The 26,138-nt window shown below is 40.3% G+C and overlaps 1 protein-coding gene across 5 annotated transcripts in view; it reads right to left on the minus strand.

Moving 5' to 3' along the window:
• Nucleotides 1–80: 80 nt before the first annotated feature.
• The window catches only part of atg10.L (autophagy related 10 L homeolog), a 78,492-nt gene continuing 52,434 nt past the window's right edge, over nt 81–26,138 (minus strand). For 2 of the 5 annotated variants that reach the window (XR_005962407.1, XR_005962409.1), the window contains exons 6-9: nt 17,058–17,146; nt 13,864–13,953; nt 10,683–11,227; nt 9,067–9,353 (exon numbers count right to left, since the gene is read on the minus strand). Coding sequence is in view for 1 of the 5 variants with exons in the window: in XM_018264785.2 (XP_018120274.1) it covers nt 13,866–13,953; nt 17,058–17,146 (177 nt within the window). In the remaining 4 variants the exon portion in view is untranslated. Of the gene's footprint in view, nt 760–9,066; nt 9,354–10,232; nt 11,228–13,863; nt 13,954–17,057; nt 17,147–26,138 lie in introns of those variants that run through there. The other 3 variants (XR_005962408.1, XR_005962410.1, XM_018264785.2) reach the window with 3 other exon arrangements.

The raw sequence follows: 26,138 nt of genomic DNA on the forward strand, positions 1-26,138 counted from the left end.
GTCCCAGTTCAATCTCCAACTTGTGGCCAGTCTGTATTCCCTCCTCAGTGATTGGTAGATGGATAGTTTCTGGGAGTTTGATATTTCCTTTCTACAATCACAGACGTATTGCTCTTTAGATGTGTTTGTTTGTTACTTGGCCTTTTGTCATTTGGCGGGAGTCTTGGGTGGGCAGGGTGCTGATGAGTTGTCTAAGGGTGTTTGGTTTTCCATTGGTCTTGTTGTTCAGCCAGGCTTTATGCTGGTAGGTCATGGGACTGCTGTTCTGTAAGTGTGCCCAGAATGAGAGCGTCCTCTTCTGTATGGTGATCAGTAGGGGAAATCTGCCCAGGTCAGTCCAACAGGCAGACCTTGAGGTACCCCGATGGACCTGGAGAAGGTGCTTCCAGAATTCCAGATGGAATATTTCTGTTGGGCTGGAGTCCCATCTGGATTGGTCTGGGTTAGTGACAGGATCTCACACTTTGCTACCATAGACGAGGATTGGGGTGATGACACTGGTGGTTTAAGGTGGTAGAGGTTTCTTCTGATGGCATAACATAGAAGGTCCTGCATGCCTTGTCTTTTAGGACAGCTATTGCTGGTTTAAAGCTTCCTGATTGGCTGATTTCTAGGCCAAGGTAGGTATAGCTATTAGTGTCACTCAATATACAGTTGTTTTAGTTTCTGGAACATCATGACCTTTACTTTGTTTGGGTTAATGGCTAGTGTCCATATTGTGCTGTACTTCTCCAGCACTGCCGGCTTGCAGGCCACTATCTGTTGGTGACAGGAGTAGGAGATCATAAGCATACAGCAAGAACTTCACCTCAGTGTCGTACAGTTTCAGTCCTGGTGCCGAGGAGGAATCTAAGGCTGCTGACAGTTCATTACTATTATATATATATTAAATAGAGTTGGACTCTATGCCTTGTCTGGAACCACTCTCTTCTCTTCCCTTTAACCTTCATGCTGACTTGGGCTCTAAGTCTTTATAAACTATCTGTCATCTATTTCTATCTACCAATCTATTTAAGTCTAATCTATCATCTGTCTATTTATCTATGTCTATCATCTATATAAGTCTAATCTATCTATCTATCATCTATCCATCTGTCTAGCTATCATCTATCTCTCTCTATCTATCTATCTATCTATCTATCTATCTATCTATCTATCTATCTATCTATCTATCTACCTATCTATCATCTCTCTCTCTCTCTCTCTCTCTCTCTCTCTCATCACTTTCAATCTCACAAAGTTAAATTGAAACAAGCACATGGAATATTACAGTGTCCAGAGACATGGTGACCAGTGAGTCGGTGATAGAAAATGACAATATTGCTGCACACAAGTTTTCTCCCTACAGTATGGCCCAGATTTAATAGAATATTATAACACAGTGCTGTCCAACTTCTGTGGTACCAAGGGCCAGAATTTTTCTGGCCTACATGGTGAAGGGCCCATAATGGAAGCCAGTGTTTACGACTCCTTGTATTTAAGCCACACCCAATTTAAACCACACCCATGTTACCACATGACCATTTCTACATTAATTGTGGTAACACACCAAAAAACCAAATGGTTGCTCACTGCAGGGATATCACTCATATGTGAAACAAGTTTATTAAGTCATATTAAGACATTCCCTTAAATCCATATACCTCATCCTCCCCTGTGGAAAATACAGCTACCCCCCCCCCCCCCGCAAGCACTTGATTAAACACCTTGGGGACCTCCCTAACAAGTATTTCCAAAATGCTAACACACCCTCACCAGGTTCACCCCCCACAGGCAGAGTATGGCACACACAGGGAGCATAGGGCAGGCAGAGTATGGCACAGACAAGAAGCACAGGGAAGGCAGAGTATGGCACACACAGGGAGCATTGGGAAGGCAGAGTACAGCAGGAGACATGGAAACCTATCAGGACCACTCTAAAATGAACAGTCCATACTGTGCTACATACAGTGACACAGTGCTGGTGCCCCTCCAGCAGTTTGTATGATGTGTGACAGGTGAACAGTGGGCAGTTTCAGTCTGGGTCTGAGGGCTTTAGGGTGTGAACAATAGAGGTGTCACAGGTGTGAACAATACAGGAGTTTACTGATACATTTTAAATTTACAAGGTAAGCAGTCACAGCAGACAGAGTTTCATGTGGGGGGGGGGGGGCACACAAGGGGGTTCATGTGACCAACAGGCCGCCAGTGGAGAAGCTATTAAAATACACAAAAGCCATGAATATCTTGTAAATTATATCCTTATAAATGGTGAGTAGTGATGTCATCAGTTATAAACGGTGAGTAGTGATGTAATTTCTGTCACATGACTCACTAAAATTTGTGTATTATAATTAATAAAGTACCCCCAGTTGTAAAATATGAGGATATTATAAGTAACCTCGGAGTTCCATGACCTGTATAAAAACACTCGGCCTTCGGCCTCGTGTTTTTATATGGTCATGAAACTCCTCGGTAACTTATAATATCCTTATATTTTACAAGAGGGGGTACTTTATTCACTATATAACAGATCCAACTTTACATGTGATAGTCTCTGTTACAGATTAAAGGACCAGTAACATCAAAATTTTTTTTAAAAAAATTTGTTAGAAAACAACGAAAAAAAACACCAAGACAAATTAAAATTTCAAAATTGCAAAGCCTTTATTAAGAAATAACTTACTGAAACTCCACTTCCTGTCCTCTTCTGAAACGGCGACCATCCATAGTGCGGTGCTGGATTTGTCCTCCCTGACTAGCTCCCATAGGCTACTGACAGCAAGAAGACGGTGCTGGAAAGCAGACGGCTGGATGAAGAGCTGAAGTGCCCGGTGTGTTCCCGGAACATCCTTGTGCAGAGCAGCGCGCCTCTGGGGAGATCTTGCAGGGACTCAGCCTCCTACTAACCCAGCCCTGCAGCAGCAGGCGATTCTTAGCGAGAGTGCCCCAGGCGGGTGGCAGGGCACACAGACATCGCAGACATCACAGATTGTCTCTTCATCCCCTCTGGGGCGCATCTATCAGCACAGGAGCGTTACATCGCAGGAGTGTTACAAGCGGTGTGCGGCTGGTGCCGGGCCGGTGTCTGTGTGAGGCGCAAGAGTGAGCGCACACTGACAGCCGCACACTTTTTTCACAGGCAGCAGCAGCACTCGGCCATTCTCATGCACGGATTGCATCGCGCCACTGCTCGGAAGCCTCCTTAGTCCCGCTCTGGAGAGAGGCTGCTGGGATTGTACCGATTCCCCCTTTTGGTTCCAAGTCGGAGCGATGGAGGCTGTCAGTGTGCGCTCACTCTTGCGCCTCACACAGACACCGGCCCGGCACCAGCCGCACACCGCTTGTAACACTCCTGCGATGTAACGCTCCTGTGCTGATAGATGCGCCCAGAGGGGATGTCTGCGATGTCTGTGTGCCCTGCCACCCGCCTGGGGCACTCTCGCTAAGAATCGCCTGCTGCTGCAGGGCTGGGTTAGTAGGAGGCTGAGTCAGTGCAAGATCTCCCCAGAGGCGCGCTGTTCTGCACAAGGATGTTCCGGGAACACACCGGGCACTTCAGCTCTTCATCCAGCCGTCTGCTTTCCAGCACCGTCTTCCTGCTGTCAGCAGCCTATGGGAGCTAGTCAGGGAGGACAAATCCAGCACCGCACTATGGATGGTCGACATATCGCCGTTTCAGAAGAGGACAGGAAGTGGAGTTTCAGTAAGTTATTTCTTAATAAAGGCTTTGCAATTTTGAAATTTTAATTTGTCTTGGTGTTTTTTTTTCGTTGTTTTCTAAAGAATTTTTTTTAAAAATTTTTGATGTTACTGGTCCTTTAAGCACATACAAAATCTGTTTGATTTTCAGAAATCCTGGACTTTGGAACATACATGGGCTGCTCTTGGCCCTTGAGCATAGATACTGTATTAGCATGTGAGTGAAATGTGATTAAAAAGCAAATCAGTGGGTTTATTTAATGAGTTCCACACTAGAGCTAAGTACCATTCCTGCCCATATAGGCCGAGTTCTTGATTAAAACAACACTGGATTATTGGAAGCTGCTGTATTTCAGTGCAATGTGATACATACAAGTAACATTACTGTCATCCTAAACATGAATATTCCATTCTCCTTGCAAGAAGTGCAAAGAAAATATAAAACGGGGATTATGATTGTTTTCAGGGATTACCAGCCCCATGTGCAAACTGTTCTAATGTTGCCAATCATTTCAATTCATCTTTCAGACATACCATGCTCAGACTGGGGCTGATTGGTCATTCTGAATAATCTCCAAAATCCTTACCCAGTGTTCTACACCAATTCTATATATACAGTGAAAGCTCAATTTTACATTCCCTGATTTTAAGTTTTCCATCATCTTTCTTAGTTTTTTCTGTGGCCCCACCAGTGTATAATGCATAATACATTTCCCTGGTTTTACATTTCCCTGGATTTTACACCATTTGTTTTGGGGTCTCCCTGAATAATGTAAAACAGGGGTTCTACTATAGTTCTGGGTTATGTATTATTAAGAACAAAGTTTGCAACCCTTTTTTTTCACTTATAGCAACCAATCCGCAGGAAACATTTACTGCTCACCTGTTTAAAGGAGAAGGAAACCCTAAAAATTAATAGGGCTAACAATGGCATGTTTTATATACTGAACTTATTGCACCAGCCTAAAGTTTCAGCTTGTCAATAGCAGCAATGATCCAGGACTTCAAACTTGTCACAGGGGGTCACCATCTTGGAAAGTGTCTGTGACACTCACATGCTCAGTGGGCTCTGAGCAGCTGTTGAGAAGCTAAGCTTAGGGGTCTTCACAAATTATCCAGCAGAGAATGAGGTTGGTCTGTAATATAAGCTGATGCTACAGGGTTGAGTATTAAATTCTGATGCTAATTGCACTGGTTTCTGTGCTGCCATGTAGTAATTATCTGTATTAATTACTAATCAGCCTTATACTGTGACATTTATAGTCTATGTGTACTGTATATTTTGAGTCAGTCCGTAAGCTCAGTAAGTGACAGCAGCACAGAGCATGTGCAGTGAATCAGTAGAAAAGAAGATGGGGAGCTACTGGGGCATCTTTGGTGGCACAGATCTTTACTGCTAAAGGGCTGTGGTTGCCTTGGGCTGGTACAGAAGCACAAAACATAATGTACATTTCTAGCTACTTCTTTAGTTTAACTTTCCTTGTCCTTTAAAAGCAAACATCTTATTGGTTGCTATGGGTTTCTGCTCCTGGGCAAACTTTGTGCCTTTTATATGCCCAATGCTTGAATAACTGCAGACATAGAACTGGATGCATCTGTTGTTGCCAGAACGCTCCCTTCATAAAGTCCCCATATTCAAGGAGATTAACAGTTAAACATTTGATTCAATGAACAGCCAGGAAAAGTGAAATGCCTTCTATGACCAACAAGCTCCAGATCTAAAGCTGTAAGAGAATTTCTATGAGAACATGAGGCTTTGCTTATTTCACACTAGTCCAATATGTCACTGAATTATACGGGAGGCTCAAGCTGCGTGTCACTCTGTTGTATGTCAGTCTTCCCGTTCAATAAAGAGACAGTGCTAATCTAATGTATGCAGCATTTTTCCATAGAGCTTGCACTGTATATATCAAATCCACCACATGAGGGCAGCAAAGAAAAGCAGAAGAGGCTGCTTGATGAGATCTGGCATCTAATCACACACCATTAGGTGAAGAGGAGGATTTCATGGGTTATCTCTGCAAAGGTCATGCATAATATAGGGCACCTAGCTGCAGCTCCCATATCAGCACATAGTGTTTGTCATTATAAACATATAAATCACAGTACATGTGCAGAGCCAGAGTGAGAAAAGAGGGGCCCTGGCACTGCAGGAATGCTGAGGGTGGGGGTAAACTATAAGGATATGGGATTTCCAAACTGCAACCTGCAAGATCGCGTTGAACTAAAACGCCCAGCCCCCCCAACAACCTAATTTCAAACACTTGAAATAAGCCCCTTGCGGATACATGCTTTTATCGAATATATTATTCTACATTTAGTTCAGTCAGTCTTTATTCCAGGAATTAAAGAATTTAAATATTTATTTGTATACAGGTATAAGATCAATTGTCTGGAAACCCATTATCCACAAAGCTCCGAATTAAGGGAAGACCGTCTCTCATAGACTCCATTTAATCCAAATAATAATTTTTTTTTTTTTTAAATTATTTTGTTTTTCTCTGTAATAATAAAACAGTAGCTTGTACGTAATCAAAACTAAGGTATAATTAATCCTTATTGGAAGCAAAATCAGCCTATTGGGTTTATTTCATGTTTACATGATTTTCTAGTAGACTTAAGGAAGGGCTTCCCAAAAGGTAGATCAGGATTTACCAGTAGATCTTTAGCTGGGGATCGGTAGATCTCAAGACACTGTCAGCATATTGCTTGTCTAAATCCCCCTCTTGTTTCATGCTTTTCATTCAGATATTTATTATGTTAAGGATACATAAGAAAAAGTTTTTAAAAATTAGTGGTGAGCACAACTTTCCCTTGTTTGTTATAGTTTATACAGGAGCAGTGACCAGCTCCATGTTGTAGCTCCCACCCTTCCCAGCTATAGTCAGGTGATCCCACTGGTGGCCAATAAAAGGGCAACCATGTTTGGGAGTTTTAAAGGGGAACTAAACCCCCCGTTAATCAAAAATCCCCTTCCGTCCTTTGCCCCCCCCCCACTCCTTTCTCCCTCCTTAGTAACTCAATGGAAGAAGTGTCCCTGTCATGTACTTTGGCATATTCATGCAGAGTAGCGCAGCAGAGCTCTCCGGCGCCTCCTTCTGTATCTTCTGGTTACTTGCGGTAGTGAGAGCCGGCACGGGGCTTTTTCGCGCATGCGCAGTTGGGACCATTGTGGTATTCGTGCCTACTGCGCATGCGCAGAAAGCTCAGAAGATTGCCGAAGGGAAAGAAGAGTATCCGAAATACAGAAGATGGCGCCGGAGAGCTCCGCTGCGCTACTCTGCATAATTATGCCAAGGTACAGTTACTAAGGAGGGAGAACTCATTGAGGGGGGGCTAATGGACGGAAGGGGATGGGGATTTTTCATTAATGGGGTGTTAAGTTCTCCTTTAACCTTGAAAGCAGCAAGTAAGTTGTGGGTAACTCAGTCCCTGTGTAAAATGTATATTGAAGCAATTGAATTCTTCATGGAGGAGGGGTTGTGAGTGGCAGGGGTAGGATGTCTGGGCAGTGGGCGCAAATAGAACTTGTCCCAGCACTGCCCACAAATCTAATTTCCTGAATGCAATCTAATGAAAATCTGCAGGTAACAAGCATGTTACTAAAAGTCACGGCAATATTAGTTCTCTGCTGGAGAACACCTCGGCCTTAGCAAAAACAAGACATACGTATGGACAGGCCAATGACAATGGGGGAAGAGCAATGTCCTATTATAGGGGCAGGGTGATACCATGTGGGGTATGTCTGTGTCATGTAAAGGTGAGGCGGTGACATCAGAAGGTTTTTGTTCAGTGGCCAGAGCAGCCATCAGGGGTACAGGGGGGAGAGTTGAAAGGGGGCCCGAGGGTAAGGGGGGCCCTGCCACGCCACACTTACTTGATTAGCCGGGCCCCCGTCTTTCTGAGAGCTGCTGACTTCGGGAAGGCATGGACGTTTAAGGGGCCCTGGCCACCAATTTTCTTATAATGTGGGGGGGGGGCCCTGGCCACCAATATTTTTTACTCATGTGGGGTCCTAGCCACCAATATTTTTAAATGGGACGGCCCTGGCCACAAATGTTTTTTTATGTGGGGCCCTGACCACCAATATCTTTTTATTTTTTATTAACATGTAGGAACCCTAGCCACCAATATTTTTTTTGTTTTTTTACTGTGGGGTGGGGAGGGGGGACCTGTAGTATTGCACATACTGTTAGGCTAGTCTACTCTTGCACCTTGAATTAAAACACCAGATAGTTGTGCTGAATAAAGTGCAAGGTGACATGAACACAAGGCAGCAGTCAGAGAATTCCCTTTGCATGTTGCACCTTTTCACTACTAACTGCCGCCTAAACAATCCCTCACTAACAATGTACCAGGTACACACACATCAGTGCACCAGATATTATGTGATGCACACGCCAGCTGGCAAAAGCGGATGTACCTTAGCTGCCTAATAATATACTGGAGTTCTGGAGAAAAGAAATGTGCATGCATTTTAGTACTTCAGTACATGATATGTAAAAAGGAAACAATGATAATATCATTAACAGCAATTGCAAATATCCTTCATTTATTGCTTTCAAATATACACTGCATTTTTGTCTAAAGTGAAATATCCCCTTTAATATCACAGGAACTAGCGATCACTTTATGATTTCTCTCAAGATTAAACAACTCGGCCCCACAGAGCAATTAAAATCTTTCATTTCAGCAAAGCAAATTTTACTCCTCTAAGGGCATCATTACAGCCTATCAACTGGGATATTGCCTTCATTTGGGGAAATGCTTCTAGATACACATACTCAATAGTACGTCCCCAGGGGGAACTGCAACAAACAAAACAAACAAATCCACGGTGGCGAAGAAAAGGATGGAAGGAAACAAAATAAAACCAACGTAAATAGAAAATTCTAAAGATATAACAGCATAGAGGAAGGGAAGTTATCACAGCCGGGAAAACGTACAGTCGGGTTAAATATTATAATAAATCAGTGTGTATCAGCCAGAGAAAGCAAATCCAAGCCAAAAAGCAGGAATTCATGAGTTGGTGTGAAATAAATATATATATATATATATATATATATATTTGTTTTGTTCAAAAATCCCCTAGTTGCTTGTCTTTTTGAATGATATATATATATATATATATATATATACATATATATATATAGTAGGGATGCACGGAATCCAGGATTCGGTTCGGGATTCGGCCTTTTTCAGCAGGATTCGGCCAAATCCTTCTACCAAGCCGAGCCAAATCCGAATCCTATTTTGCATATGCAAATAAGGGGCGGGGAGGGAAATTGCATGACTTTTTGTCACAAAACAAGGAAGTAAAAAATGTTTTTGCCTTTCCACCCTTAATTTGCATATGCAAATTAGGAATAGGATTTGGATCAGTATTCGGCCAAATCTTTCATGAAGGATTCGGGGGTTCGGCTGAATCCAAAATAGTGGATTCGGTGCATCCCTAATATACAGCTAAAAATGCTGCATGCTGTATTTTATCTAGTTAACTTACTATTCCAGTAGAGAGGTTCAGCGATGCTATAACAAATAAGGATCCAGGTAATTCAATGTTGTGCACAAGAGCTCGCAATCTTGGATCTTGTTAGGCCTCTTTTGAGTGTCAGTGACACTGCACATGCTCAGTTGGCTCTGGGCAGTTGAAAAGCCAAGCTTAGGGGTCACTGGAAATCAATACAAGGAAATAAGAACAGAGCACCAGAGATATTCGCATACACCGCTGGCCAAGCACTCCGAGCTAATAAATGCATCAGTTTGTTAAACCATAGTTTTTCTGATGGTCAAGAAAATGTTAATAAATGTGATAACATTCGACCTTTGGGGAATCCTTTAGGATTTTCCAGGTTTGCATTTTCTTAAATCTTCTCCATAATAATCTGCCTGGCTGTCTATATATGAACATAGTTACGTTCCTGTAACAATTTATGTCTAGGTATCCAAGCAATTTTTAAAATAATTTGACTACAGCAATGTTTTATGAACATCTTTTGATAAGATTTCCTCTCCAGAGGCTGCTCCTATTCATATGGATATATACATATAAATACAGTTCAGTGTGTAGAAAAACAAAGGCAGCGTGCACCCACCGGCACAGGGCTTGCACTCCATAATAGAGCACAAGGACTCTCCCCCGTGAAGTCAGCCCTACCTGTGTTTAATAGCACTATATTCAGCGAGCTGGGGGAAGGCATATAGGTGCCGACTATTGTCACCCACCTTTCCTCTAACTTGTGCAACATTTAGATAGGCTAGCTAGCAAGCATCAGTGAGCACCTGGTCCAACAAAACCCTGCCATTACTGTCTTTACCAATTACAAACCTCTGTTCCATTTGGACCTTGAATTAAAGGGGTAGTTCACCTTTACGTTAACTTTTAGTATGTTATAGAATGGCTAATTCTAAGCAACTTTTGAATTGGCCTTCGTTTTTTTGTTTGTTTTTGAATTATTTGCCTTTTTCTTCTGACTCTTTCCAGCTTTCAAATGGGGGTCACTGACCCCATCTAAAAACTAATAATCTGTAAGGCTACAAATGTATTGTTATTGCTACTTTTTATAACTGAGCTTTCTATTCAGGCCTCACCTCTTCATATTCCAGTCTCTTATTCAAATCAATGCATGGTTGCTAGGGGAATTTGGACAATAGCTTGGTGAATCAGATTGGTGAGATTGTAAACTGGAGAACTACTGAATAAAAAACTAAATTACTCAAAATTACAAATAATAAAAAATGAAAAATAGTTGCAAATTGTCTCAGAATATCGTTCTCTACATCATACTTAAAGTGCATTTAAAGGCAGACAACCCCTTTAATGATGATTGGTCATGTAAATGCTGTGAAGGGCATATAATCTGCTGTGCCAATATAGACACGAGGCACTGTCCATCATTATAAAAAGTATAAAAAACAAACTGATTTTTGTAAACTTCATTATTCAACAATTACTTTTGCATTTTTTTAACAAAAGTTTTTGTTATATTCCACATGGCTACCTCTTTCCGTAGAACTTTAAGTGTAGATATAACTTGTAGTTCTCCAACTGGTTTTGATTATTGCAAGTCCTATGATGGTGAGGGCTGCAGTTTGGGAGCAGCTACAGAGCTACATAAAGACTTTGACCATTAGGTTGGGCAGCTGTTCCAGATGAAAAATTCCGAGATCCCCTGTGGCCTTTGACTGTACATAGGGTGCTGTTAATGGCAGTTCATAAGCAGTTTTGCATCCCTCGTCTAAATAATCTGTTTAATTGAGCACAGAAAAGACATGACTCAGAGGACATCATGATACAATTTCATTGTATCCATTCTGATTAAAGCCATTATCTGGGGATGTTAGACTCCAAAACTGCAGGCTCCATGTCAACCCCCACAACATACTCTTGTGTCAGTATGCAGAGTCCATCAGTCTGAAGCAGTATATAATGGCTGGAACTAATCCAGCAGACACTGTTGTTGCTCACCCCAAGGTTTTACTCCACAAGCAGATTCAGACTTGGAAAGACCGAGCTCCTTGTCAGAAGATGACTTGGCTGTAGACCCTGGATTAAATAACAAGTCATGTTAGGCTTTGCACAAAACATGTTAAAATAAAGAAGCAAAATGTCTATGTAGCTCATAATAAGGGGACAGATTCAAACGACTGCAAACAATATTCAAAAGAAACTAGATTATTAATTCCAAATGCCCTGACACAGCCGACTCATTGTATTGCCAAGAGGATCTCTCAGGGGAATATCAGCAGGAAAGAGGTTCATGAAACTCTTTGTTTACAGTTCTCATCATTAGGGTAATTGAAATAAAATCTTCCAGATTTTTGGGAACACAGATCAATAAGATCTATAAGGTAAAGCCTATAGAGATGATTTATTGAACATAAGCTCTCCAGCCTGTATACAGACATTGCTTCCTTTCCAGTAAAACATCTGAAGCAAAGCTAAACAGTGCCATCTGCAACTCTGCAACTGTACCATGCCAGCCAATCAAAGCACAATATAAGCAGTGCTGCTAATTAGTATGTACACAAATACAAACTGTGTAAATAAATATTGGCTCTACTTTCCTAACAAGCGAATCTTCACTCCGCACCCAACAAGGCCGGGCCAGGCCGGACGGGCGCCCTATGCAACCCGGCTGGCCACCCCACCCCTGCACACGAGAAATGTGTGGGCACAAAAAGCCATTCTAAAGTATAGGGAGCATTAAAAGGCTTCCATACTTGCCTTATTCCCAATAATGCTATGAGTCATTTGGGGATAAATTATCCCCTCACCTGCCAAGATTGAATTTAGGATTCACTAGCCCATCTGATCTATCTGAGTATGAAGGCTGCAGCGGAATGCTTGGGCACCGGAAGTCCATTACCAGACAGCAGGAGAATTAAGTGGTTTTGTGATGGAGAGAAAGGAGACGGAGGGGAGGGAGTGAGAGAGAGAGGAGTGAGGGGACAGCAACGGAGGGGAGGGAGGGGTGACAGCGATGGAGGGGAGAGATGGGTGACCAACAGAGAGGAGGGCGGGGATAGTGACAGAGGGGTGGGTGACAGAGGGAAGAAATGTGAGTAAGACTGAGGGGTGCAGATAGGGGTAGGGAGGGGTGCGGACTAGGGGTAGGCAGAAGACAATTTTAGAGGTAGCTGTCCAGCGCCCCCTATCATTTCACCCTAGGCAGCTGCCTCTTCTGCCTACCCCTAGTTCCGCCCCTTGCACCCAACTATATTAATAACACAGTATAAGGCCTACGCACATTCAGATGCTTTTCTGCCTATTTTTTCCCTTTAAAAGGCCCAAGTGCAAACTGCATTGCTGCCACTGGGAGTCTCATGAAAGCAGTGCCACTGGCGATTTTTACACGGGTCTCTCTTGAAGATGCACATAGGGTGCCACCTATCATGTTTTCAACTGGCAGCCCAGTTTGCCAGAGGGCAGTCCGGGTCAAATCTGCCTGTTCGGAGTTCCAAATTAGGAAGTCTTAAAAATGAATGGTGCGGTGAACAGCCAATCAGCGATCGACACTAGTGATGTGCCTGTAATGTACCATAATTCGGTGTTTCAGGATAACATCAAATTCAGCCACAAAAAATGATGGCACATGGGAAGTATTCTCTGCCAGTGTACAGTAAATATATTTCTCCATGTAGAAAAGCCAATCAGCTGTCTTCCACACTTTTTATGTGCACTCATTGGCAAGGGATCGTCTGGCATAACTTAAGAGTTCCCATGCCAAAATCTGCTGTGTGCTGACAGGCTGAAAATGTTCCATTAATAACCATTTTGGTTCTATTGTTTGAATCAGTGCAACGTGAATGTTTACTGTGATCTGAGGCCTAGTGGGGAAACAATGATTGACAACTTCTAGGTGCAACGGGGGGGGGGGAGTTTGTTTGTGAAATTAGTGGTAAAAGCAGAAGTGTTCTGTGGCTTTTTTTTAACCAAATAATTATTATACAGTTATTAAAGCATTTTAAAAATCTCCAAGAGGTGTTAAACTCAAAGGGTCAGGGACATCATTTTGGGGAAAATGTATTTTAAGCCTGATGTAATGTTAAATATTCCTTGAACAACCACAGGTGCAGTTTAGTTTTACCCAATAGTTACACAAATATACACAAATCAATATTGCAATCCATATTTAACTGATTTGGACTCATTTGTAATTGACATAGAAACCCGACACACCATTCCTTCCTGTTGCCGAAGTTAATACACTCTCTGTAATACCTGAAACCAGAAACGTTAGCTTCACAGCAATCACATTTTCAGAGATCAGAAATGTGGGACTGGGAATTGGCACGAGTATGCTGGCAATGGGCACCGCCCCAAAGACCTGAAACATGGGTCAAGCCACTGCATTTTTTAGTGATTGTATTAAGCCTGCTCCTTTTGCCTCCCACCGATGAAACTGTATATGAAATCTCCGCTGAAAGACCCTTCTAACGTGGTGCCAATAGCTTCCATAATCCATATAATCTTGTGCTTCAGAAGAGAGGGAAAAGAAAGCGCTATACACAGAGAGAAATGCACTAGATGTGACTATGGAGGCTTTGGCACACACCCAGGCAGAAGTATATAAGATTTTTAATGCCTCTGCTGGGCACAAACCAGACAACCTGACTCACATCTGTAAAGTGCATTCAGGCAGGCACCGACTGATAACTATAAAGTAGCTCTAGGATTACCTTTACACGTTCTTTCCATAACTTAGTGGCAGATGTAGTCCAGCAACAGGTCCTACTGTACTTAACCAGGAAATAATGTAATTTCCATTTCTGAAAATGAAAGGAAAATGTGGTTTTATGATCATTGCATAAAACTGACAACTCCAAAGACCTTTTCCCAATAAGTGAGTGGGATTGTCATTGATTATTGTTCAAGTGCTGGAAGACTTGCAAGCTTTTGACAGAAGCCACTAGTAATTAGTAATATTCATAACGATATGAACTATCTGCTTATAGGAATACAACCAATTACTCAAAATAAATATTGGCTACTTTTGTACTTAAAGAGGTTGTTTACCTTTAAAATGACTTTTAGGGGGTTATTTGTTAGTCTTAATGCCAAAAACTTGAGAAAAAATGTTGTACTATAAAATCTGAATTTTTTGTTAAAAAAAAACTTTAATTTTTCATTATGTATTATACCCCGAGACTGCTAAAAGTCTGTCGGGTCCTGTTGAAGTCAATGGCAAACGTCCCATCATGGTCTGCGCTGAATTTCGGCCAAACATCCTAAAAATTTGGGGGTTTCGATCGATTTCACGAAAAAAATTGAGCGTTTTGGGCATAAAACCCAAAAAATTCTGTTTTTTTTCTCAAAAACCTGAATTTTTCGAGTTTTTTCCGAACCGATTTTGATAAATAACCCTTAGTATTATGTAGAGAGTGGTGTTCTGAGACAATTTGTGTTTAGTTTTCATTTTTTATTATTTGTGGTTTTTTAGTTATTTAGCTTTTTATTCAGCAGCAGTTTGCAATTTCATAAATCAGGTTTCTGGGGTCCTAGTTACCCTAGTAATCATGCATAAGAATAAGAGACTAGAATATGAATAGGAGAGGACCTGAATAGAAAGATGAGTAATAAAAAGTAGCAATAACAATAAATGTGTAGCCTTACAGAACATTTGTTTTTTAGATGGGGTCAGTGACCATCTACATTCTACAAGCTGGAAAGAGTCAGAAGAAAAATGCAAATAATGAAAAATGAAACAATAAAAAGACCAACTGAAAAGGAAGCAACAAGGAGCAGATATACTTGCCACAAATGAGAATAACCCCAACATTTCAGCACAACTGCCGAAATCCTCTTGACAAAGGCAGTTGTGCCGAAACGTTGGGGTTATTCTCATTTGTGGCAAGTATATCCCCTCCTAATTCTTTCCTTTTTTTGCTTCACACAAACCTTTGGGCGGTATGTATACTATTGCTATGTATCTCATTGCTGTATAAACTGAACTTTTGTTAATGCTGCCAGATTGTTTTAAACAGTAAAAGATTTTTTGATACCACCTGAGTTTGTAATTGAATTTTATTTTTGAGAGTGCATAACCTATTGTATGGTATAGAAGATTCAGGAATGTCACAGCCCAAAGCCACTGGGAAATTATATTAAAGGGATACTGAAACTAAAAAAAAAATACTCTTCAAAATCTTAATGTACATGAAACGTTGCCTATAGTTCATGTTGATCGTTTTCCCCTGATAGGGCTGCTTTTGCAAGTAATTGTTTCTTGATCTTCCTAAACCTGAATGTTTTGCCAACCTGATTGTTCCTTCTCAACCTGTCAGTTAGGCAGCCCCCTCATAGAGGAACATGGGGGATCAGATAGGTAATGTAAGGCAAAATTATAAATAGCACGCAAAGACAATGATAGGATAGATGTTTAGGGGCAGATTTATTATGATTCGAGTTGTTTTTTTTCCACGAAAATTCAAGTTTTTGAGTTGTATTTTTTGGTTAATACTCACATTTTCAGGATAAAAAAAACTTGAATGATTCAAGGTTTTTTTGGAGAAAAAAAACGTAAAAGTTCGAGATTTATTATTCCCAGACCCTGGAAATATATTGAATCTAAAAATACACATCTAAAACTTGTCGAGGTCATGTAGGAGTCAATGGCAGAGGTACCTGGAAACCTTTGAAGAGGTAAACAGCCTGTTTGATTTTTTTCGGAGGCTTTTGCCCGAAAACTCGAATGAATTGATCAATTTGAGTTTTTCTTTGCAGAAAACTCAATTAATTTGCATTTTTGGGTTGCGGGACTCGAACTCATTTTTTGCCATTTTTTCTGAAATAAGATACAATTCGTGTTTCGATTGAGTTAGAGTTCATTCAAGGTAAAAAAAGAAATAAATTAACACTCGACCTTTGATAAAAAACCCCCTTGATGTCTGGTGTCAGTAAAGAAAGGAACAACAGCTGGGGAAGGGCACAAGTTGCAGCAAACGATTAAAGGGATACTGGCAATATCTTGACATTTCTGCTTTACAAAAACTTATTTCCAGGGTTACAGCCCTAATGACATTACTAGGGGAATGTGCTGTAAACTAGCCTCCTGAAGCAATCCATTGTGAGCCAGTTTAGGTTTTTCAGGTTAATAGGCCGAACAGAGAAACAACTGTCACACCAGCACACTGGGTCATTGGGATGGAATAGCAGAAATGCCAAAATATTGTTGCTTTTTTTTTTGTGGTTAAGATTCCAGAAGATTAATTTTACTGTGCCAGAATCAGGTTTAAAAAAACATTGCTTCACCTCCACCCAATACAGTATATAGAGAGAGATGACATGGCCCTCTTGTACATGGTGTATAATACTGCAGTCAAATGAAAAGACAAATGCCCGCAGCAATAGGAAACAGAAAATAATTCAGCAAAAAGAAACAATAAAATAAACAAGTCAAGTAAAATACCTTAAAAGAGAGAATTTTGTTGAGAAGTAGGACTGGGGATTTTGTGAAAAAGCTAACATTACACATATAAACAGAGAGAGAGGGTAGTTTGTGCTTCTAAAAGGCAAAGGTAACATATAATAAGCAGGAAAAACTGGGTGGAATTCTCCATATGAAGAATAAAATGACCGATACACAATATCCCAGCAGTGTACATTGAAATAAAACCTGCAAGATATTTTTATTAAAAATATATTGACATGATGTTCTCAGGAATTTGGGCCCATAAAAAAGTATTAGCCAGAACTCAGTTCAAACCTAATGCTCAGAAACAAAAAGGGTTTTCATTTATACAACACAAGCTGTATAAAAATTAATAGAAAGAACTGTTATATCAAATAACAGTGTAATATTTGTTGAGACTGTCCCTTTAAGACAGGAGTTAGACAAGACTATTTTACAATATTTATGGTGTTGTACTCTCACCTGGCACTGGTTCCTTGCAGTGACGACATGAATTCATTGGTCCGACAAGGATGAAGAACAAAAAATGGCTGTCCCAAAATTGGATGTTCCTGACAAAAAAAAGCAAAGTTGTGAAAGATCCAGATCAGTTGTGGATTAAGCCCACTTTGGGGCAGAAAATAACCAATATATTAACAAACTGGACACCCAGATAATATGCAATACAAATACTGAGCAAACTGATTGGGACGGGGCGGCCCATCTCAGGCTATAATCATATTTATTATAGTTACAAAGTATTTATCACAGTATATAATGTCATTTTTAATATTAAAAAAAAAAATTAATAACGACACTGGGAGTGATTTATAAACACTGGGCAAATTTGCACCTGAGTTACCCAATCAGATGTTTGCTTTCATTGTTTTCCTTGCAGCAGACTGAAACAATCTAATCACTGATTGGTTGCTATGTGTTACTGCCCAGGTGCAAATTTGCCCAGTGTTTAAAAATGAGCCTCACCATGATCCTGAAGCAAAATATAGATCTAGTCTATTGGTTAAAACACACAAGTAAAAGTCCAGAGCTGGTTATACACCTTCAATATTATACTTGGCTGTTAAAATTTGTCAAACTGCTCCTTGCACAAATCCTTTCTTATAATTATTCTTACAATGTAATTAAAATGGCAAAAAAAACACAACCTGCCCTGGATCCCAGGTACCTTATTATCTTGCAGTTCAGTGCAGGTAAATGTTGTAAGCAAACTGTAAGGCCAGACTCACTTGTTAGACTTCATTGCAAATCTGGTGAGGCCCAGGTGGACTTTTACAAGATAAGGGTTATGGCTCATGCAGTTGTTTTGAGGACCCCCCCCCTTGGGCAGGTCTTTTCAGGTGGTAGAAATGTGCCATGACATATTTCCATGCAACTATTGCCTGACAAAGGGCTGACAAAAGCCTTGCCAGGAAATTTTAATTGAGGACGACTTTGGCTGCCTTATTGACATGATTTTTGAGGCAACTAAAGATCTTGACACTCAGAGGGTTATTTACTAAACTTCAACTTTTTCTAGTCAAGTTTTTTGGGGCAAAAACTCAAATATTAAATGAAAAAAAAAAACCCCCGATGCTGCAAAAAGCCCAAATGCGAAAATCCGCCATATAAGACCTATCGAGTTCATGTATACGTTAATGGGAGATGTCCCCTTCCCAATTTGAAAGTTTGCGCTGGGTTTAGCCCGGTAATCTGAAAAATTTGGACAAAAAAAATACAGCCATTTGGGGAAAAAAGTACAAAAAAAATTGTACAATCCGGGTTTTCCCTCGATTTTATAGTTTTTTCCAGATCCGATTTATTCTAGTTATCTTAATGATTAAATGAGGCAAAATAGTGGATGGGAATTTGGTCAAGCTTTTTTTATTGAAACAATAAGATAAAATCGGATTTTAGTAAATAACCCCCTTAAAGTGAATGAAATTCCCTTTGTGCCATTGACCGAAAAATGAATTACTAGTCTGACAACCGGAAGAGAGGGGTCCTAATGCCGCCTAGTATTTGCTACATGGATATACAGAAAACTTTGCTACCATAATGCTACCAGCTGCTGTTCAAACTCCTGCATCCTGCTTGCTCTAAATGTCGCCTTTGACCCTGGTAGGGTTGCCAACTTTTCTGGAAAAAAATACTGGCCATCCTATATTTTTATGGCTTTCCCTATTACTAAAATTGTCACTAAGCAGCATTTTTACCGGCCAGGCCACTAAAATACCGTCCAGGTGGCAACCCTATAACCTGGAAATGGTTAAAATGTGAACTAATCAAGAAAAGGCTAAGTATTTGTCCTCAAGTGGCATAGCACAAGTCAATCTACAGGCTCATAAAGAAATAATAACGGCTCTTCCTTTCTGAAGAATACATTCACTGAACCTGATCCAATTATCCAGTCTCTTGCAATTTGGGGAAAAAAACATACAAAATCATACAATTTGGGTTTTCGCTAGATTTTATTGAGTTTTTTCCCGATTCGATTTATTCAAGTTATTTTAATGATTTTAAATTGTGGATGGGAGTTTGGTTGAGCTTTTTTTTTTTTCTGAAACAATGAGATAAAATTGGATTTTAGTAAATAACAATTTCCTGTGTGCCATTAACCTAAAAATGCATTACTAGCCTGACAGCAGGAAGAGAGGGGTCCTAATGCCACCAAGTTTTTGTTACACAGATATACATAAAGCTTTGTACTTTGTGAACTGAAACTAATGTTACTGTGACCTAATATCAGCCTAATTACTCCAAAAAACCTCCCTGCCTATAAGCCTGCTAACTTGTCTATTGGGCACTAGTGATCGCACTGCCCAACTGACTGTGTGTGCAGAGCTGGGAAATATATAAGATAATCCATTAGCCAGTTGCACATGGTAAGTGCAACCTCTTGCTGTATTGATTTATTGACTAAGGAAACTGAGGTCTAGTCTGGTTTGAGGATTATAAACTGGTGAGTACTGTTATATACTCTAAAGTCCCCTAACCCATCAGGGGAAAACAGGCATTAAGCACATTCAGTTGCAACTCCTAACCACCGCCCAGTTAATTTAATAAATATGAATACCCCGATACCCAAAACAAAACAAGAACAGGCAAGGATTAACCTCTCAAAATATTCTGCAGGCATTCTTGAGATTTAACTGGTATGGAATGGAAGAGAATCTCTATTGTGAACAGTCATAAATAAACCAGAGAGCTAAAGTGAGCAATATTCCCTTAGAAGGATATGTGGGACAGGGGTCTGTAATAATATAGCAGATTCTCTGTACAGGTACAGCTGGGAGGGGCGATTTGCCTCTTTTGTCATGAAAAAATCATTCCATAATTTGGATCACCATACCTTAAGTCTACCAAAAAAATCTTTTAAACATTAATCAAGCACAACAGGTTTTGCCTTCAATAAGTATTAATTATATTTTAGGATTAAGTACAAGGTACCTGTACTGTTTTATTATTACAAAGAAAAGGAAATCGTTTTTAAAAATGTGAATTATCTGAATAAAATGGAGTTTATGGGAGATCGCCTTGGTGCTTTCTAGATAATGGGTTTCCGGGTAAGAGATCCCACACCCACTATTATATTAATTACCTGTTCAGTTAATGGACAACAAAGTAGGAAAACAACAGTAATACAGGAGCAGATGGACTTCAGTAATGGGATTGACATTATTTGTCATTATTTGTTCAATGAAAGGAAAACATCTACATTTCTAGACAAGCAGTAAGTTTAGCAATACAGTTGGCATTAGATACAGTATGTAGGGCCTAAGAGCACTGCAAGACAGCAGGGCCCTCAATCCAAGGTAAAATTTATATGCAATTTGGGATTGTCCAGTTAACAGCTTTCCAGCTGTTGTTGTATTACAACTTCCAGCTGTTGGTATGTATTTATGTATGTATGTATGTATGTATTTATAACTTAATTTGTAAAGTGCTGTTAAGGAGCCGCAGCGCTGTACAGTGCATAAAAGTAAAATATATATAAAAGTATACATGGGGGAGACAAATAATAAATATATACAGAATTATAGGACAAAGAGCTTAAGTGCTATGTGGTAAGAGACATAGTGGGAAGGAAGTCTCCCCGTAGAGCTTACAGTTTAAGTGGATGGGAGGCTAACATACAGGTACAAACTGGAGATAAAAAAAGTGCCCAAGGTAAGGCATAGTCAGTAGGGACAGGACGAGGCTAATGTTCTAGTGGTCCAAAAGGTAGACTTAGTTTTTTCTTGAAGAGATTAAGAGAGGATTCCTTACGGAGGAATTCAGGGATGGGATTCCAGAGGTAAGGAGCAGAAAGATAGAAGGGTTTGAGACGAGAGGTGGCAGTGGATGTGGATGGTGTGAAGAGAAGGTGACTCTGAGAAGAGAGGAGAAGACGAACAGGAACGTATAGTAAGACAAGAGAAGAAATGTAGTGAGGAGCAGAGGAGTGAAGGGCTTTGAATGTTAGTAGAAGGGTTTTAAATGCTATCCTTTGCTTAACAGGCAGGCACGCTAAGGATTTTAGTTGGGGTTGAGCGGGTTCACTTTTAGGAGAGAGCAGAAGGATCCTGGTAGCAGAGTTTAAGATTGATTGGAGGGGAGAGAGATGGGAGTCAGGAAGACCAGTTAGGAGGAGATTGCAATAGTCTAAACGGGATAAGATAAGGGCATGGATTAGTGTTTTGGCTGTTGTTTGTGGAAGAAACGGGCGTATCTTGGCTATATTGCGGAGGAAGAAACGACAGGTTTTGCCAGTATTATTAACATGATTAGAGAAGGAGAGGGACTGGTCAAAGAAAACCCCTAAGCAGCGTGCTGAGTTAACCGGGTTAATAGTCATGCCATCAATAGTTATGGTGAAAGGAAGAGAAGGGCTCGGTTTGGGTGGAAAGTCCATGAGCTCAGTCTTGGCCAAGTTGAACTTGAGGTGGCGATGGTTCATCCAGGAAGAGATAGCTACTTGGTTGTTGGTGGGAAACTAAGATCTGTGGATCAACAGCTGAAGGGCCAGAGTTTGGACATCCCTGGATATACATAGTAAAATATCGGTTTTATAATCATCAAGATAAAATGCAACATTTAGGGGGTTATTTATCAAAATCTGAAAAATTCTCGTTATTTTCTGAAATCTAACCCAACCAAATCAGCACACGTTTTCTCCCCTTATTTATCAATACATTTTCCCGAAAATTTCCTGAGCGCAAAAAAATCATGAAAGTTGTACGAAAATTCTAATTGTCGGATTTTTTCCCAAAAACCATGAAATCCTCGCATTATTGCACGAAACCCAGCGCAGATCAGGATATCTAGGGAACTTCTCCCATTGGCTTATATGCAACCTCAGCAGGTCTGATATGCCAGATTTTTGGGAGCTTTTTCCATCCTTGGGATATAATAAATCTCGAAAAATTCAATTTTTTTTTCACAAAAAAAAATCGGATTTTATGGTAAAAATATAGTTAAAGTGGCATTCGGACTTTAATAAATAACAGGGCATTGTGTTTTTATCAACATTTAGGACCAAGGCACCCAGCCTTCCAGCATTACCCTGACATGCTAGGGGCCTGGGCAAATACCTTTTGATCTGGAATAGTAGATAACTTGGAGCTGCATGGCTGAAAAGCTGACATGTGCCAATGACCCAAGCCTACAGGTGCCAGTAAATGATGCTGTGATATTCCCCAATAATACCCAACAGCTTTTGGGGTTCCCCAATTTCACTAGCCTTTGCTACCTACGCAGTCATATTTTAGAGATTTTGGAAATTATTTTATATGTTCTGCTGTGAACAATGGAAGCAAACAGTGGATGATGCTACCATCTGCTGTTCAAACTCCAGCATCTCATTCTGGGGAAACGGCTGGATGATGGCTTGCTCTAAATGTCGCCTTTGACCCTGGAAATGGTTTAAATGTGAATTAACCAAGAAAAAGCAACGGTTTTGTCCTCAAGTGGCATAGCACAAATCATCTACAAGCTCATAAAGAAATAATAATAACTCATCCTTTCTGAAGAATACATTTTGTGTACCTGATCCAATTATCCTTGCTTTTTGGGGAGAATAAAATAATTAGCAGTGATCTATAGAAATGTGTGTACCAATGAATGTGTGTGTTGTTAGACAATTATTCAGCACTTTTAGGTGTTAATAATGTCACCTCTCTGTCTTGTTCAGACTTCTATTGCCTTGTACAATTCTGCCCTGATCTTGTATGAGCTTTTAGCCCTGTCCCTTAGCAGCCAATTATATTGTTCTTATATGAGTCTAACACACTAAGCTGATAGAAGCTAACTGCCAAATGGTTGATTTGGACTGCTGGACTCGAGTAATATCTGCCCCAGTATAATCTGCATATGCTTTACTGCAGGCAGTCCCCTAAAGTTTGATGACTAAGTGTGGTCCTAACAGTTGGGAGGGGAAGTGGATTCAATATACTTGGGTAAAATATTTTCCTGGAAATTCTGTAACTGGCCAAGAGGTGTCATAATTCTGGTCTTTAAAAGGAGAAGCCAACATGCGCTCAGCCTCTTTGTGTCCTGGAGTAGGTAGAAGTTATTTAAAGATTAGACAGAAGTAGGCCCAGTAGGTGAAGATAGTATGAGGATAGTTCTGTAATAGATCACTCTAAGAGGCAAATTTACAAGAGTGAATTTTCGCTTTGGGAAACTTTAGCACACTTTGCGCAACTTCGCCAGGCGTTATTTCACATCGAATACGCGTATTTCTCAAGTTTCATCTTGGCAGATGAACGCTGGCAACGTTTTGCATAATAACTTTAAATATATTTAACAGTATAACTTTTAAACATAATCCCACATTAAAATGTGAAAAAACGCCAGAGTTTTGTCTTTTTTATTCCTTTTTTGGCAAACAAGACTGACCTAATAATGACGTAATAATGTTGAGGACGTAGCTTCATCTTATCAATTCGCCAGGTAGAACCTGGCAAAACAGACTCTGGTGAAAAGGGTAATGGATTGAAAAGTTCATACTTTGACAAATTTGCGGAGTAACAATTGTTCGCCTGAGGGAAAATACGTGAAAATTTTCGAAACTATACATAACTTCTCTAGCACTGAGCTTTTTCACTAGCGAATTGTCCTCTTCACCTGTTAGTAAATTTGGCGACATCACAGCGAATTGTTTTTATGGTGAAATTTTGCTATAAAAGCCCTCTTCACCCATTAGTAAATTTGCCCCTAGGCGTGAGAGTTAGGATCAGAGTAGCTAGCGAGCAGCCTGATTTTCCAACTAAGAAAGTAGAAGGATTAGTAATCCTGGATCATTCCTGGCACAGTAGTGACACAAGTGTATCGACCTAGGTACACTGGAGAATTGGAATTTTCTGTCTTTTCTCTGGATATTATTCTTCTTTGCTGTATAGTGTATATTGCAGTATGTTTTATAACAGTATATGCTTTTTTGGGGGTTTGTGTGTAATATGTATTGTAGGGTATGGGCATGAAGGGAAAACGTAATTCTGTCTCACTGTTTATGCTTTCTTGAGATGACAATATATTTATGCAGAAGAGATGACAAAATATTGCACTTGACTTGAGATTGTAAATATGTGCTACATTTTTGTAAATAGTTATTTGTTTCAAGAACCACTGACATCCAAATGTTTAAAGAGTTTTAGTTCTACAAAGCCCTTCCTCCAATAATTCCAAGAGGGCCCATCCCAGAAATTAAGTCACATGTTTATTTCTTCTGCATGTCGTGTGGCCCCCCGCCGAACCAGGCCATTTCCCGCCGGAGAAATGTGGGCGCTACCCTCACTCCTTTTATTGTAGCCATATAAGGCAAAAAGGGACACGGGGGGGAGAGAAGATGGAGGAGCTCATGACTGGGGCAGGGGTGCGCAACCCAGACGAAAAGGGCCGTGATTGGGGCAGGGGCCCGTGACTGGGGTGGGGGCCCCTCGAGTTGGCAGCCCGAGTGTCACTGTCGATATATATGGTGCCAGCAAACAATTCCAGCACTGCATAGAGAACAGTGCCACAACTCTTTGAGTTTGTCAAGTGCAATAAGTTGGTAGGACAATGGCGATCTTATAGAGGAATGATGCAAAGTACAAAAACCAGCCACACTTTGAACCCTGTTCTTTGCATCTTGCACCAGAGTAATAAATGAGGCCTATAGTCTCTGCATGCTACAATAAAAAAAAGTTAATTAGTCCCTTATGCTTATTTCCTCTTGCCGATCCTTGCACAGTCTCTCGGCTGTACACTTGGGGGCAGATTTATCAAGGATTGAATTTCGAGGGTTAAAAAAACCCTCGAATTCGACCCTCGAAGTAAAATCCTTTGAATTTGAATATCGAATTCGAAGGATTTTAGCGGAAAAGCTTCGATTGAACGATCGAATAAAAATTGTTCAAATCAATTCAAACGATTTTAAGCGATCGATCGAATGATTTTTATTCGAGCAAAAAAAACCAAAAAACTTAGAAAAGTGCTCTGGAGGGTCCCCATAGGCTTACATTGCACTTCGGTAGGTTTAAAGTGGCGAATTATGAAGTCGAAGTTTTTTTAAAGAGACAGTACTTCGATTATCGAATGGTCGAACGATTTTTACTTCGAATTGTTCGAATCATTCGATTTGATCGAATTTGACCAATTCGATGGTCAGAGTACCCAAAAAAATACTTCGAAATTCGAATATTTTTGCATTCGAATTATTCACTCGAGCTTAGTAAATCTGCCCCCAAATGTCATAAATAAAAGCAGATCAGCACCTATGGCAATAGAGAAACCAGAAACAGAATATGGTGCAGTAGGAGGGAACATGCACAATAGAGTGGTTTTTTTTTTGGAATACAGGAAGTCTCTGCATGCAGTTGATAGAGTTGGAGCAAATTAACAGCTTTATATACATTCAACTACAAGGTGTACTGAGACCCTTGGTTAGCACTGAGGAGAATGCCAGGTCTAGTAACCCATACGAGCCAATCGGATTCTTAATTTTAAACAGCTGGCAGTCAGTGTTGCTTGGTGGTTGGATGCTATGGTTTGCCAATTTTACACTCTTTATCCTAATAATATACTCGGTATTTTGCAAGCAATCATAAATAAAAGAGGAACAAGCAACATATAAAGTAATGTAATTGAGGGCCCTGGGTCTCTAAACTAAATCTATGGGTTGTGCATTTTCCAAGTGCTGAAACTTTTAACCACTGTGAAGTTTATTCAAGTTTGAGCATTATACACCTGGTGTTACTGATATTTTAGCATAACAAATAAAGTTGTGCAATTAACTATTAAAGCAATTAAGTGGTTTGTAGGTGTCCACACTAATGGAAGAATTGTAGCACAACAATGCACAAACATATTCTTCACTGTAAATGTACCACAAAATAAAACCGAGTATACCGCACAGTTATTGCAGAGGATTTATCCGTAAGTGTTAACCACTAGACTTCCCTCCTTTCCGTAATATTATGTCAAGGTGGAGATTTGCCACGAAAACTTAGAAATGCAAACAAGGTTTAGCCATTTGCTTTTCTTGGACACAACCACAGTCCACCTAATTATACGTTCTGGGGGAGCCAATGAGAGACCGTGTTTGCC

This window comes from Xenopus laevis, chromosome 1L (assembly GCF_017654675.1).
Source record: "Xenopus laevis strain J_2021 chromosome 1L, Xenopus_laevis_v10.1, whole genome shotgun sequence".
NCBI lineage: Eukaryota > Metazoa > Chordata > Amphibia > Anura > Pipidae > Xenopus > Xenopus laevis.